At 62.7% G+C, this 14,204-nt stretch overlaps 2 protein-coding genes across 11 annotated transcripts in view; one reads left to right on the forward strand and one right to left on the reverse strand.

Moving 5' to 3' along the window:
* Window positions 1-4,699, forward strand: part of SLC27A5 (solute carrier family 27 member 5) — a 16,355-nt gene extending 11,656 nt beyond the window's left edge. For all 6 annotated transcript variants that reach the window (XM_058859686.1, XM_058859682.1, XM_058859680.1 and 3 more), the window contains 7 exons: window positions 251-375; window positions 468-662; window positions 1,328-1,418; window positions 1,580-1,778; window positions 1,868-1,965; window positions 2,358-2,488; window positions 4,352-4,699. In XM_058859686.1, the coding sequence (XP_058715669.1) occupies window positions 251-375; window positions 468-662; window positions 1,328-1,418; window positions 1,580-1,778; window positions 1,868-1,965; window positions 2,358-2,488; window positions 4,352-4,528 (1,016 nt within the window). In that variant the 3' untranslated portion in view covers window positions 4,529-4,699. The remainder of the gene's footprint in view (window positions 1-250; window positions 376-467; window positions 663-1,327; window positions 1,419-1,579; window positions 1,779-1,867; window positions 1,966-2,357; window positions 2,489-4,351) is intronic.
* A 533-nt stretch (window positions 4,700-5,232) lies between these two features.
* Window positions 5,233-13,962, reverse strand: THAP7 (THAP domain containing 7). 5 transcript variants are annotated; one of them, XM_058859708.1, is made up of 6 exons: window positions 13,885-13,962; window positions 13,520-13,599; window positions 10,131-10,286; window positions 7,364-7,504; window positions 5,713-6,639; window positions 5,233-5,365 (listed from the first exon to the last, which is right to left on the reverse strand). In XM_058859708.1, the coding sequence occupies exons 2-5, from the start codon at window positions 13,597-13,599 to the stop codon at window positions 6,099-6,101; spliced, it is 918 nt and encodes a 305-aa protein (XP_058715691.1). In that variant the 5' UTR covers window positions 13,885-13,962; the 3' UTR covers window positions 5,233-5,365; window positions 5,713-6,098. The 5 variants fall into 5 exon arrangements, with proteins under 5 accessions (XP_058715691.1, XP_058715689.1, XP_058715688.1 ...); XM_058859706.1 differs by having other exon boundaries at window positions 5,332-5,418; XM_058859705.1 differs by lacking the exon at window positions 5,233-5,365 and adding an exon at window positions 5,446-5,579 and having other exon boundaries at window positions 5,794-6,639.
* Between the last annotated feature and the right edge of the window lie 242 nt (window positions 13,963-14,204).

Below are 14,204 nucleotides of genomic sequence, written 5' to 3' on the forward strand. Positions count from 1 at the left end.
GGATGATGGATGGATGATGGATGATGGATGATGGATGGATGATGGATGATGGATGATGGATGGATGGATGGATGGATGGATGATGGATGGATGGATGGATGGATGATGGATGGACAGACAGACGGATGGATGGATGGATGGATGGATGGATGGATGATGGATGGACAGACAGACGGATGGATGGATGGACGGACGGACGGATGGATGGATGGATGGATGTCACTCACTGTCCCCATGCCACATCTCCCAGGAGCCACCTGTGTCCTGCGCTCCAAGTTCTCGGCCTCCCAGTTCTGGTCCGACTGTCGGCGCTACAACGTCACCGTCATCCAGTACGTGGGCGAGCTCATGCGCTACCTGTGCAACACGCCCAAGGTGAGGCCCCGCCCGGCGCAGGACCACCCTGAGGTCTCCTCGACGCTCCGGTGGCACCCTGAGGTGACCCCTCGTCCCCGTGTCTCCCCCAGCGCGCCGATGACCGCGAGCACGGCGTGCGCATGGCCGTGGGCAACGGCATGAGGGCGGAGGTGTGGAGGGAATTCCTGCGGCGCTTCGGGCCCGTGGCCATCTGGGAGTTCTACGGGGCCACCGAGGGCAACGCCGGCTTCATCAACTACACCGGGAAGGTCGGGGCCGTGGGCAGGGCCAACAGGTTCCTCAAGGTGAGAACGAGCTCCTCGGGGTGGACGTGACACCCAGGGGCCCGAGGTGGCACCTCAGGTTGGGTTTCAGCCGAGGAGAAGGGTCTTGGATGTGCCTCTTAGTGGTGGAGCCAGCAGTGAAGTCCACCCCGTCCATCAGGTTGGGCTGGCACAGAAGTCCCCAGAGCGGCCTTTTCCCACCCCAAAGGAGTCCCCTCCACCTGGTTGGCCAAAATTCCCTCAACAGCGTTGATTTGCAGCCTGGTTTCGGGATGTCCATGGGCACCTGGCCACCTGGGTGGCCTTTGAGTCCCTCATCCACCTGTTGAGCAAAAACTGCAAAAATCAGATTTTTTTTCCCCCCATCACGTTGTCCCCTGGGTTTGGAAGACGCCACCACGAGTTCCTTCAGGGTTTGAACTGATCAGATTAAAACCTCATCGAAACAGCTTGAAATAAAACTCAATTTTAATGATTTCAACCAGGAGATTTCAAACTGACGGCAATGAAAAAAAAACAAATGGTTTTTAATCCCCGGCGTGTGGGGGTTGGAGGAGGCCACACCCAGGTGTGTTCCCGTGGGTTGGAACAGGCCCATCCCAGCAGAGCACACCTGGCAGGTGGAGGTGTGGAGGAGGGAAATTCTTCTCCCTGTTTGCAATCCCGGGTTTCTCCCTCCCCTCCAGCTCTTCGCTCCCTTCGAGCTGGTCAGGTACGACGTGGAGGAGGACGAGGTCGTGCGCGACGAGCGAGGGCTCTGCATCCCCGTCAAACCCGGTAAGGAACCCACCTGGCCGGGGCCTTCCCGGGGCTGGAGATGCACCAAAACCACCTCTCGGCCCTCATCACCACCCTGGGGACTGGAAGCCACCAGAAAGCCCCAGAAGAAGCCAAGGCAGGGGTTGAGCGGCCTCCAACCCTCCTCTCCCTCCCTGGAGGTGAGACAGGGCTGCTGGTGGTCAAAATCACCAAGAACACCCCGTTCAACGGCTACGCCGGTGACGCGCAGAAGACGGAGAAGAAGATCCTGAGGGACGTCTTGGCCAAAGGCGACGCCTTCTTCAACAGCGGCGACCTCCTCATGATGGACCACGAGAAGTTCATCTACTTCCAGGACCGCGTCGGGGACACCTTCCGGTAATTCCCACGCTCCCGCGTGTGTCCGAGGGGTCGGTGCCGGCCCAAAATCCCGCTCCCCACACGGCTCCGTCCCTTCTCCTCCCCAGCTGGAAAGGGGAGAACGTGGCCACGACGGAGGTGGAGGCCACGCTGGGCTTGGTGAGCTTCATCCAGGAGGTCAACGTCTACGGCGTGGCTGTGCCGGGTGAGTCCCACCGAAATTACACCGGGGGGTGTTTGGGGCGGGTGACGCCACCCCGGGCGGTCGGAGCCACCACCAAGGAGGTCCAAAAGGGACTTTAGGCACAAAACATCCTCCACAAAACAGCCCAAGGATCCCCAAAAAAATGTTCAAACGGGACTCGGTTGCCCAAGGCAAGTGTCGGGTGCTGGGTTGGGTCCAGGTGGCCACAAAGGAAGCAAAAATAGGAAGAATTCACCCAAAAATGAGCACCCGGCGTCGTTCCGGGCACGCGATCCACCACCATCACCCCAAAACGCGTTTGGCCACACGACACCCCCCCGGTAGCCCGGGGGGCCTGGAGAAGACTCCCAGGAGATGCGGCTGCCGCCGGTGACCGTGGGCGATGTTGGCAGGGTGCGAGGGCCGCTGTGGCATGGCCGCTGTGTGCCTCAAGGACGGCGCCACCTTCGACGGTGACAAACTCTATGCCTTCACGCGGGAAACGCTGCCCGCCTACGCCGCCCCCCGCTTCGTCCGGATCAAGGTCAGAGGGGTCCCACCCACCCTTGGGGGCTCCGGGGGGATTTGGGGGGCTGGGGTTGGCCTTTGGAGGAGGCTGATCCAACACTGGGGCGCCTGATCATGGGCAGGTGGAATCATGGAATGGTTTGGGTGGGAAGAGGGGTCAGAGCTCATCCAGTTCTGGTGACAACCAGATGGAATCACAGAATGGTTTGGGTGGGAAGAGGTGTTGGAGCTCATCCCTCATCCAGTTCTGGTGACAACCAGATGGAATCATGGAATGGTTTGGGTGGGAAGAGGTGTCAGAGCTCATCCAGTTCTGGTTGTGTAGGGGAGAATCATGGAATGGTTTGGGTGGGAAGAGGTGTCAGAGCTCACCCAGTTCTGGTGACAACCAGATGGAATCATGGAATGGTTTGGGTTGGAGGGGACTGTAAAGCTCACCCAGTTCCGATTGTGTAGGGGGAAATCATGGAATGGTTTGGGTGGGAAGAGGGGTTGGAGCTCATCCCTCATCCAGTTCTGGTGACAACCAGATGGAATCATGGAATGGTTTGGGTGGGAAGAGGTGTCAGAGCTCATCCAGCTCTGGTCGTGGCTGAGTGGAATCGCTGAACACTTTGGGTGGGAGGGGAATTCAGAGCTGCCCCAGTTCCCCACGATGGCTTTGGTCACCCCCTGCCAGTGACGGTGCTGGGGGGCCCCTGGTGGCAGTGGGGGTCCCGTTGTTGGTGGCACCGTCCGCCTGTTCCTGGTGACGTTTGCTCCGTGCTGACACCAGCGTCACCCTGTGCCGATGACGGTGGTGTTCCGGTGACGGTGTTGAGGTTCCCCCCCTTTCCCATGACAGTGGTGGCCACGCTGTGCCAACAGGGGTCACCCCGTGCCAGTGGTGGTCACCCTGTGCCAATGGTGGTCACCCTGTGCCAACAGGGGTCACCCAATGCCAACGGTGTCACCCTGTCCCAGTGGTGGTCATCCGGTTCCAATGGTGGCCACCCGGTGCCAATGGGGGTCACTCTGTCCCAATGGTGGCCACCTTGTCCCAATGGTGGCCACCTTGTCCCAGTGGTGGCCACCCTGTCCCAATGGTGGCCACCCTGTCCCAGTGGTGGCCACCCCGTGCCAATGGTGGCCACCCCGTGCCAATGGTGGCCACTCTGTGCCAATGGTGGTCACCCTGTCCCAGTGGTGGCCACCCTGTCCCAATTTTGGCCACCCTGTCCCAATTTTGGCCACCCTGTCCCAATGGTGGCCACCCTGTCCCAGTTGTGGCCACCCCGTGCCAATGGTGGCCACCCCGTGCCAATGGTGGCCACTCTGTGCCAATGGTGGTCACCCTGTCCCAGTGGTGGCCACCCTGTCCCAATTTTGGCCACCCTGTCCCAATTTTGGTCACCCTGTCCCAATGGTGGCCACCCGGTTCCAATGGTGGCCACTCTGTGCCAATGGTGGCCACTCTGTGCCAATGGTGGCCACCCTGTCCCAGTGGTGGCCACCCTGTCCCAGTTGTGGCCACCCCGTGCCAATGGTGGCCACCCCGTGCCAATGGTGGCCACTCTGTGCCAATGGTGGTCACCCTGTCCCAGTGGTGGCCACCCTGTCCCAATTTTGGCCACCCTGTCCCAATTTTGGTCACCCTGTCCCAATGGTGGCCACCCGGTTCCAATGGTGGCCACTCTGTGCCAATGGTGGCCACTCTGTGCCAATGGTGGCCACCCTGTCCCAGTGGTGGCCACCCTGTCCCTATGGTAGCCACCCTGTCCCAGTGGTGGCCACCTTGTCCCAATGGTGGCCACTGGCTGCCAAAGACCCCCAACGCGTCCCCCAAAACCCCGCCGGCGACTCGGCCGAGGTTGCCCAACGCCGGTGTCGCCGTCCCCAGGACGCTCTGGAGATCACGGGGACCTTCAAGCAGTGCAAGAGCAACCTGGTCAAGGAGGGCTTCGACCCCGCCGTGGTCCGGGACCGCCTCTTCTTCCGCGACGACGCCCGCAGATCCTACGTGCCGTTGACCGCCGCCACCTTCGCCGCCATCCGCGACATGAAGCTCAGTCTCTAGCGGCGCTCTGGGGGCCCCGGGGCTCTGATGGCCTCGGGGTAATTAGCAGAGGCTAATTTGGGGCTAATCAGGCTTCGTTTGGGGGGGTTTTAACCGTGTGAAGGGCGATGGGTCGGTGTTACCTCGCCCTGCGCTTCTGTGCTGTGGAAATTAAGCCCTTAATTCCCGGTTTTTGGCTGCCAGGGTGTTTTTGGGGATTGGGTTCCCTCGTTTTCCCCTCAGGAAGAGGCAGGTGATGCTCCCAGATGAGGATGTTGGTCCTTGTTTGATCTGGGGCCCCCAAAACCTCATCCTGTTCCTGCCCTGGGCTTTGTTCTGGAACAAATCCCTGGGAATTCCATCCCAGCCCTTCACCAACCCCCAAAACCTCATCCCAAATCCCTGGGAATTCCATCCCAGCCCTTCACCAACCCCCAAAACCTCATCCTGTTCCTGCCCTGGGCTTTGTTCCGGAGAAAATCCCTGGGAATTCCATCCCGGCCCCTCAGCAACCCCCAAAACCTCATCCCGTTCCTGCCCCGGGCTTTGTTCCAGAGAAAATCCCTGGGAATTCCATCCCAGCCCTTCACCAACCCCCAAAACCTCATCCCATTCCTGCCCTGGGCTTCGTTCCAGGACAAATCCCTGGGAATTCCATCCCAGCCCTTCACCAACCCCCAAAACCTCAACCCAAATCCCTGGGAATTCTATCCCAGCCCTTCACCAACCCAAGAGGGAAAAATCCCTTCCCAAAATCCCTCCTGAACCTCCCCATTCCCAGCGTGACACCGCTCCGGTCACCCCTCAGCTGAACTCCTGGCACAAATTCCATCCCAATCCCTCAGCAACCCCCAAAACCTCATCCCAAATCCCTGGGAATTCCATCCCAGCCCCTCACCAACCCCCAAAACCTCATCCCAAATCCCTGGGAATTCCATCCCAGCCCCTCACCAACCCAAGAGGGAAAAATCCCTTCCCAAAATCCCGCCTGAACCTCCCATCCGTACCCTGTCACCCCTCGTCTGAACTCCTGGCACAAATTCCATCCCAGCCCTTCACCAACCCCCAAAACCTCATCCTGTTCCTGCCTTGGGCTTTGTTCCAGAGAAAATCCCTGGGAATTCCATCCCAGCCCCTCACCAACCCCCAAAACCTCATCCCAAATCCTGGGAATTCCATCCCGGCCCCTCAGCAACCCCCAAAACCTCATCCCATTCCTGCCCTGGGCTTTGTTCCGGAGAAAATCCCTGGGAATTCCATCCCAATCCCTCAGCAACCCCCAAAACCTCATCCCAAATCCCTGGGAATTCCATCCCGGCCCCTCACCAACCCAAGAGGGAAAAATCCCTTCCCAAAATCCCGCCTGAGCCTCCCATCCGTACCCTGTCACCCCTCGGCTGAACTCCTGGCACTAATTCCATCCCAATCCCTCATCCAGGGATTCAGGAGATTTTTAGGGAAGACTCCCCTAAAACTCCCCCTCCAAAACTCCACAACCTCCCCCAAATTCCACCTGGAAAAAAAAAGACGAAACCATTTCTTTTTTTATTTACAAACCTCCCCGGAGCCTCGCCGAGGATCCGCCGATTCCTCAGCTCCCTCCTCCGTCTCCCAGCAGCTCCAACTCCACCAAGGCCGGCGCTTCCTTGGGGCTCCTCCGGGGCTCCGGCGCCGCTCTCCTCTCCCTCTGGAGCTCGGCCAGCCGCAGCCTCAGCCTCTGCTCGCGGCGTTTCCCGGCCTGGAGCTGCCGCTGGGCTTTGTCCAGCGCGTCCAGCGCGGCTTCGGCGCGGCGCTTCCAGAGCAGAGCGCTGCCCACCTGGTAGCTGTGCTCGCTCTGGATGTAGGAACCGGCGCGGGGCGGCAGCCGCAGCATGAACAGAGACGGTGATGGGGGTCCCGGGGGTCCCGGAGGGGTCGGGGGGGCTCCCTCGGGTAGAGCCGGGGTGGTCGTGGCTTCCTCGTCGCCCGTGGCCACCAGCAGGGTCTCGGGGATGGAGCCGCAGGGCCCGGGCAGAGCCGGGACGCCGCCGTGGTCGCCGGCCGGGGGTGGCCGGGGGTCTTTGGTGTCCCGCGGGAAGCAGGAGGCGTCCGAGGGGAACGGGGGGTCCGGAGGGGATGGGAGGGGCTCTCGTCTGTGGGGAGAGGGGGGGTTATCCTGTGGAGACCCCCCCAAAATCCTCCCGGAGCGTCAGGGGGGTCCCAGGGTGGGAGAGGTGGGGGGGGAATGGGAGGGGGTCTCGTCTGTGGGGAGAGGGGAGGTTATCCTGTGGAGACCCCCCCCAAAATCCTCCCGGAGCGTCAGGGGGGTCCTGGGGGTGGGAAATGGGGGGTCCAGTGGGAAATGGGGGGTCCTGGGGGAAGTTAGGGGGGAATTGAGGGGGGTCCCGGGGGTGGGAGAGGTGTGGGGGGGGGAATGGGGGGTCCTGGGGGGTCCCGGTGGTGGGAGAGGTCAGGGGAGAATGGGGGCGTCCTGGGGGATATGGGGGGTCCTGGGGGAGGTCAGGGGGAAATTGAGGGGGAGGGTCCCGGGGGTGGGAGAGGTCAGGGGGAAATGGGGGGTCCTGGGGGGGTCCCGGGGCTGGGAGAGGTGTGAGGGGAACTGGGGGGTCCTGGGGGGGGTCCTGGGCAGAGGTTGGTGAGGAATTTGGGGTCCAGCAGAGATTAGGTGGGGTCCCATCCAGACAGACAATAATGGGGGGGGGTCCCATTACCCCGTGAACCCCCCAAAATCCCCCCCAGCACCACCCAGAGATCGAGGAGGGTCCCGGGGGTCCCGCAGGGAGGGGGAAGGGTCGGGAATAAATTGGGGAGCCCCGATGTGCCCCGAACCCCCCCAAAATCCCCCCCAGGACTCACTTCCACCTGCGGGCGCCCCGCAGGGGTTTGGGGGGGTCGCTGTCGGGAGGGGGGGGCTTCGGCCGGGGGGGCCGGGGGGGCCGCGAGGGGCCCACGGCGAACACGGTGGGCACGGCCCCTTCCTTCAGGCGGTGGTAGCCACTGGCGGGGGGAAAACGGGGTTCAGGGGGGACCCCAAAACTTGGGGGGGGGTCCTTGAACCCGGGAGGGCTCAGGGGGTGGCCCCCAAGTCTCCTGGGGGGGCCCCCTGAGCTCCAGGGGAACACCTGGAGGTACCTGAAAACACCTGGGGGGGGCCTGAATTACCTGAGGGGGGCTCTCACCTGCAGCACCCCCAAATCCTCCCTGGAGACCCCCAGACCTCACCTGCAGCACCCCCAGACCTCACCTGGAGCTCCCTAAACTCACCTGGAGCCCCCCTAAACTCACCTGGAGCCCCCTAAACTCACCTGGAGCCCCCCAAAATCACCTTGAGCCCCCCCGACCTCACCTGGAGCTCCCTAAACTCACCTGGAGCCCCCCTAAACTCACCTGGAGCTCCCTAAACTCACGTGGAGCCCCCTAAACTCACCTGGAGCCCCCCAGAACTCACCTGGAGCCCCCTAAACTCACCTGGAGCCCCCCAAAATCACCTTGAGTCCCCCCGACCTCACCTGGAGCCCCCTAAACTCACCTGGAGCCCCCCAGACTTCACCTGGAGCCCCCTAAACTCACCTGGAGCCCCCCAAAATCACCTTGAGCCCCCCCGACCTCACCTGGAGCCCCCTAAACTCACCTGGAGCCCCCCTAAACTCACCTGGAGCCCCCCTAAACTCACCTGGAGCCCCCTAAACTCACCTGGAGCCCTCCTAAACTCACCTGGAGCCCCCTAAACTCACCTGGAGCCCCCCTAAACTCACCTGCAGCACCCCCAGAACTCACCTGGAGCCCCCCTAAACTCACCTGGAGCCCCCTAAACTCACCTGGAGCTCCCTAAACTCACCTGCAGCACCCCCAGAACTCACCTGCAGCACCCCCAGATCCTCCCTGGAGCCCCCTGGGCCTCACCTGCAGTCCCAGCTCACCTGTAGCCCTCCAGTGTCACCTGTACCTGTCACCTGTACCCCAGGGTCACCTGTACCTGTCACCTGTACCCATCACCTGTACCCCAGTGTCACCTGTACCTGTCACCTGTACCCATCACCTGTACCCCAGTGTCACCTGTACCCCACTGTCACCTGTCCCACAGTGTCACCTGTACCCCAGTGTCACCTGTACCCCAGTGTCACCTGTACCCCAGTCTCACCTGTACCTGTCACCTGCACCTGTAACCTGTACCCATCACCTGTACCCCAGTGTCACCTGTACCTGTCACCTGTACCTCCAGTGTCACCTGTACCTGTCACCTGTCCCCAGTGTCACCTGTACCCCAGTCTCACCCGTCCCCAGTGTCACCTGTACCTGTCACCTGTCCCCAGGCTCTCACCTGTCCCCAGTGTCACCTGTCCCCAGTGTCACCTGTACCCCACCAGCTCGAAGCAGGAGCTCTTGAAGTGCTGGGAACAGAAGTAGATGTATTTGGAGCTGGGGTCCCAGCGCCCCCCCAGTGTCACCTGTCCCCAGTGTCACCTGTACCTCCAGTGTCACCTGTACCTGTCACCTGTACCTGTCACCTGTCCCCAGTCTCACCTGTCCCCAGTGTCACCTGTCCCCAGTCTCACCTGTACCCCACCAGCTCGAAGCAGGAGCTCTCGAAGTGCTGGGAACAGAAGTAGATGTATTTGGAGCTGGGGTCCCAACACCCCCCCAGTGTCACCTGTCCCCAGTGTCACCTGTACCTCAGTGTCACCTGTCCCCAGTGTCACCTGTCCCCAGGCTCTCACCTGTCCCCAGTCTCACCTGTCCCCAGTCTCACCTGTACCCCAGTGTCACCTGTCCCCCAGTCTCACCTGTCCCCAGGCTCTCACCTGTACCCCAGTCTCACCTGTACCTGTCACCTGTACCCCAGTGTCACCTGTCCCCCAGGCTCTCACCTGTCCCCAGTGTCACCTGTCCCCAGTGTCACCTGTCCCCAGTCTCACCTGTCCCCAGTCTCACCTGTACCCCACCAGCTCAAAGCAGGAGCTCTCGAAGTGCTGGGAACAGAAGTAGATGTATTTGGAGCTGGGGTCCCAACACCCCCCCAGTGTCACCTGTACCTGTCACCTGTACCTGTCACCTGTACCCCAGTGTCACCTGTACCTGTCACCTGTACCCCAATGTCACCTGTACCCCAATGTCACCTGTCCCCAGTGTCACCTGTCCCCAATGTCACCTGTACCCCAGTGTCACCTGTACCTGTACCCCAATGTCACCTGTCCCCAGTGTCACCTGTCCCCAATGTCACCTGTACCCCAGTGTCACCTGTACCTGTACCCCAGTCTCACCTGTACCTGTCACCTGTCCCCAGTCTCACCTGTCCCCAGTCTCACCTGTCCCCAGTCTCACCTGTACCCCAATGTCACCTGTCCCCAGTGTCACCTGTCCCCAGTCTCACCTGTCCCCAGTCTCACCTGTACCCCACCAGCTCGAAGCAGGAGCTCTCGAAGTGCTGGGAACAGAAGTAGATGTATTTGGAGCTGGGGTCCCAGCGCCCCCCCAGGGTCACCTGTACCTGTCACCTGTACCCCAGTGTCACCTGTACCCCAATGTCACCTGTACCTGTCACCTGTCCCCAGTGTCACCTGTCCCCAGTGTCACCTGTCCCCAGTGTCACCTGTACCCCAGTCTCACCTGTCCCCAGTCTCACCTGTACCCCACCAGCTCGAAGCAGGAGCTCTCGAAGTGCTGGGAACAGAAGTAGATGTATTTGGAGCTGGGGTCCCAGCGCCCCCCGCCCGAGGGGTCCCGGCGCCGGCTGTTCTCCAACCACTGCGCCCGGCGAGGGTCGTCCCTGCGCGGCAGCCTGGGGACACCGGGGGACAGCGGGGACATTGTGGGGACACTGGGGACATTGTGGGGACACTGGGGGGACATTGGGGGGACATGGGGACATTGGGGGGACATTGGGGGGACATTGGGGGGACATTGGGGACATTGTGGGGACATTGTGGGGACATGGGGAAATTGGGGACATGGAGACATTGTGGGGACATTAGGGATATTGGGGACATCGTGGGGACATTGGGGACATTGGGGACATGGGGGGACATTGGGGACATTGTGGGGACATTGTGGGGACATTGGGATGACATTGTGGGGACATTGGGGGGAACTGCGACATTAGGGACATTGGGGGGACATTGGAGACACAGAGACATGGGGGACAGACAGGAGGACACGGGGACACAAGGGCACAGTGACATGGGGGGACACGGGGGACAGAGGGACACGGGGTGTGGGGGACATCCATGGTGGGAACTGGGATGGGGCACAGGGGGAGTGAGGGGACAGGACATGGCGGGACACAGGTGACACACAGGTGACACATAGGTGACACACAGGTGACACAGGTGACACGGGCGACACAGGTGACACAGGTGACACACAGGTGACAAACATCACACAGGTGACACACAGGTGACACACGGATGTCACACAGGTCACAAACATCACACAGGTGACACACAGGTGACACACAGGTGACACAGGTGACACACAGGTGACACACAGGTGACACACAGGTGACCCACGAGGGCAAAGCCCCCCCCCCCCAAATTCTGCAGGGCTGAATGAAACCTTCCTCCCCCCACACACCTGGAAATGGAACAGCCCAGGCAGGCCCCATTAAAGGGAGAAAGGGCTGAGCCATCCCTCAAATGGGGGGGAACACACACACACACCTGGGACAGCCCATTGCTGAGCGGGGGGGGGAACACACACACACACCTGGGACAGCCCATTGCTGAGCGGGGGGGGGGGGGGGGAACAGACACACCTGGGACAGCCCATTGCTGAGCGGGGGGGGAACACACACACCTGGGACAGCCCATTGCTGAGTGTGGGGGGGGACACACACACCTGGGACAGCCCATTGCTGAGTGTGGGGGAACACACACACCTGGGACAGCCCATTGCTGAGTGTGGGGGGGGGGAACACACACACCTGGGACAGCCCATTGCTGAGTGTAGGGGGGGGAACACACACACCTGGGACAGCCCATTGCTGAGTGTGGGGGGGGGAACACACACACCTGGGACAGCCCATTGCTGAACGGGGCGGGGGAGCACACACACCTGGGACAGCCCATTGCTGAGCGGGGGGGGGGGGGGGAACACACACACACACACACCTGGGACAGCCCATTGCTGAGTGGGGGGGGGGGGACACACACACCTGGGACAGCCCATTGCTGAGTGTGGGGGGGGGGAACACACACACCTGGGACAGCCCATTGCTGAGTGTGGGGGGGGGGGGGGCACACACACCTGGGACAGCCCATTGCTGAACGGGGGGGAACACACACACCTGGGACAGCCCATTGCTGAACGGAGGGGAACACACACACCTGGGACAGCCCATTGCTGAACGGGGGGGAACACACACACCTGGGACAGCCCATTGCTGCACGGGGGGGAACACACACACCTGGGACAGCCCATTGCTGAACGGGGGGGGAGCACACACACACCTGGGACAGCCCATTGCTGAGCGGGGGGGGAGCACACACACACCTGGGACAGCCCATTGCTGAACGGGGGGGGGAACACACACACAAACCTGGGACAGTCCATTGCTGAGTGTGGGGGGGGGGGAACACACACACCTGGGACAGCCCATTGCTGAGTGTGGGGGGGGGGAACACACACACCTGGGACAGCCCATTGCTGAGTGTAGGGGGGGGGACACACACACCTGGGACAGCCCATTGCTGAGTGTGGGGGGGGAACACACACACCTGGGACAGCCCATTGCTGAGTGTGGGGGGGGGACAGACACACCTGGGACAGCCCATTGCTGAGTGTGGGGGGGGAACACACACACACACCTGGGACAGCCCATTGCTGAGTGTGGGGGGGGACACACACACCTGGGACAGCCCATTGCTGAACGGGGCGGGGGAGCACACACACCTGGGACAGCCCATTGCTGAGCGGGGGGGGGGGGGGGGGGGAACACACACACACACACCTGGGACAGCCCATTGCTGAGTGGGGGGGGGGACACACACACCTGGGACAGCCCATTGCTGAGTGTGGGGGGGGGGGAACACACACACCTGGGACAGCCCATTGCTGAGTGTGGGGGGAGGGGGCACACACACCTGGGACAGCCCATTGCTGAACGGGGGGGAACACACACACCTGGGACAGCCCATTGCTGAACGGGGGGGGGGAAGCACACACACACCTGGGACAGCCCATTGCTGAGCGGGGGGGGAGCACACACACACCTGGGACAGCCCATTGCTGAACGGGGGGGGGGAACACACACACAAACCTGGGACAGTCCATTGCTGAGTGTGGGGGGGGGGAACACACACACCTGGGACAGCCCATTGCTGAGTGTGGGGGGGGGAACACACACACAAACCTGGGACAGCCCATTGCTGAATGTGGGGGGGAACACACACACCTGGGACAGCCCATTGCTGAGTGTGGGGGGGGGAACACACACACAAACCTGGGACAGCCCATTGCTGAATGTGGGGGGGGGGAGCACACACACACACCTGGGACAGCCCATTGCTGAGTGTGGGGGGGGGGAGCACACACACACACCTGGGACAGCCCATTGCTGAGTGTGGGGGGGCGGAACACACACACCTGGGACAGCCCGTTGCTAAGGGCAGGTGACACAGGTGACAGCCCGTTGCTAAGGGCAGGTGACAGCGGGGTCAGCCGTCGCTGAGGGGCTGTCAGGACACAGGTGGGGCCCGGGAGGGGGGGGGGGGGGTATCGGGGGCTGGGGGTCTCGGTCCCGGGGGGTCGCGGGAAGGGGGGGGGGGGTCTCGGTCCCGGGGGGTCTCGGTCCCTGGAGGGGGGGCGGTCTCGGTCCCGGGAGTGGGGGGTTCTCGGTCCCGGGGGTCTCGGTCCCGGGAGGGGTGGGGGGTCTCAGTCCCGGGGGTCTCGGTCCCGGGGGTCTCGGTCCCGGGAGCGGTGGGGGTGTCGGTCCCGGGGGTCTCGGTCCCGGGGGTCTCAGTCCCGGGGGTCTCGGTCCCGGGGGTCTCGGTCCCGGGGGTCCCGGGGGTCACGCACCGGTGGAAGGAGATGCCTCTGCCGCGGGTGTCGCGGGTGTCGCGGGTGCAGCAGCCGGCGGCGGAGCAGTGACGGGGCATCTGGCGGCACGGAGGTGTCACAGGGCTCCCCGACATTGCCCCAAAGCCCCGCGGCTTCACCCCCCCAAACCAGCCCGGAGCCCCCTCCCTCAGCCGGGCCCTCCCCTCAGCCGGGGCCTGCCCCGCTCCCCGCCGCCACCGCCCCTCCCGCCGCCTGACATCTCCCCACAACGGCCGGAACCCCCTCCCCGGCTCCTCTCCCCATCCTGGAGCGCCTCTTTTCCCACCTTTTCCCCGTTTTTCCCCCATTTTTTTCCCCCCCTTCCCGCCCCGTTCCGGCCCCACCTCGGCGCTCCCATCCCGCCGCCGCCGCGGCCTCCCCGGAACTCTCGCGAGACTCCCGGAACCGGCGAGGACAACGCCCCCCCCACACCCCCCGCGGCCCCGCCCCTTTCTCCTCATTGGCTGAGACTCCGACGTGGGCGGGGAGCCCCGCCCCCTGCCCAGCGCCTTATTTGCATGCCGCGCTGTGATTGGTCGAACGAGCCGCTCCCCCGCGTCATTAGCTATGCAAGCCCCGCCCCCTCGCCCTCATTAGCATTCAAGCCCCGCCCATCGCCGCGGGCGTTCCGCGGCTCCCTCGGCGGCTTTTGGGGGATTTTTGG

Source organism: Poecile atricapillus, chromosome 30, assembly GCF_030490865.1.
Source record: "Poecile atricapillus isolate bPoeAtr1 chromosome 30, bPoeAtr1.hap1, whole genome shotgun sequence".
NCBI classification, from domain to species: domain Eukaryota; kingdom Metazoa; phylum Chordata; class Aves; order Passeriformes; family Paridae; genus Poecile; species Poecile atricapillus.

What these genes read in the sequence shown, in the direction of transcription:
- THAP7 (XM_058859708.1), bottom strand. Translation starts at nt 13,599, where the DNA reads ATGCCCCGTCACTGCTCCGCCGCCGGCTGCTGCACCCGCGACACCCGC. An exon ending in TTCGAGCTGGTGGGGTACAG is followed by an intron (nt 7,505 to 10,130) that starts GTGAGACTGGGG and finishes TCCCCCCGCCAG; the next exon opens with TGGCTACCACCGCCTGAAGG. An exon ending in CGGGGCGCCCGCAGGTGGAA is followed by an intron (nt 6,640 to 7,363) that starts GTGAGTCCTGGG and finishes CTCTCCCCACAG; the next exon opens with ACGAGAGCCCCTCCCATCCC.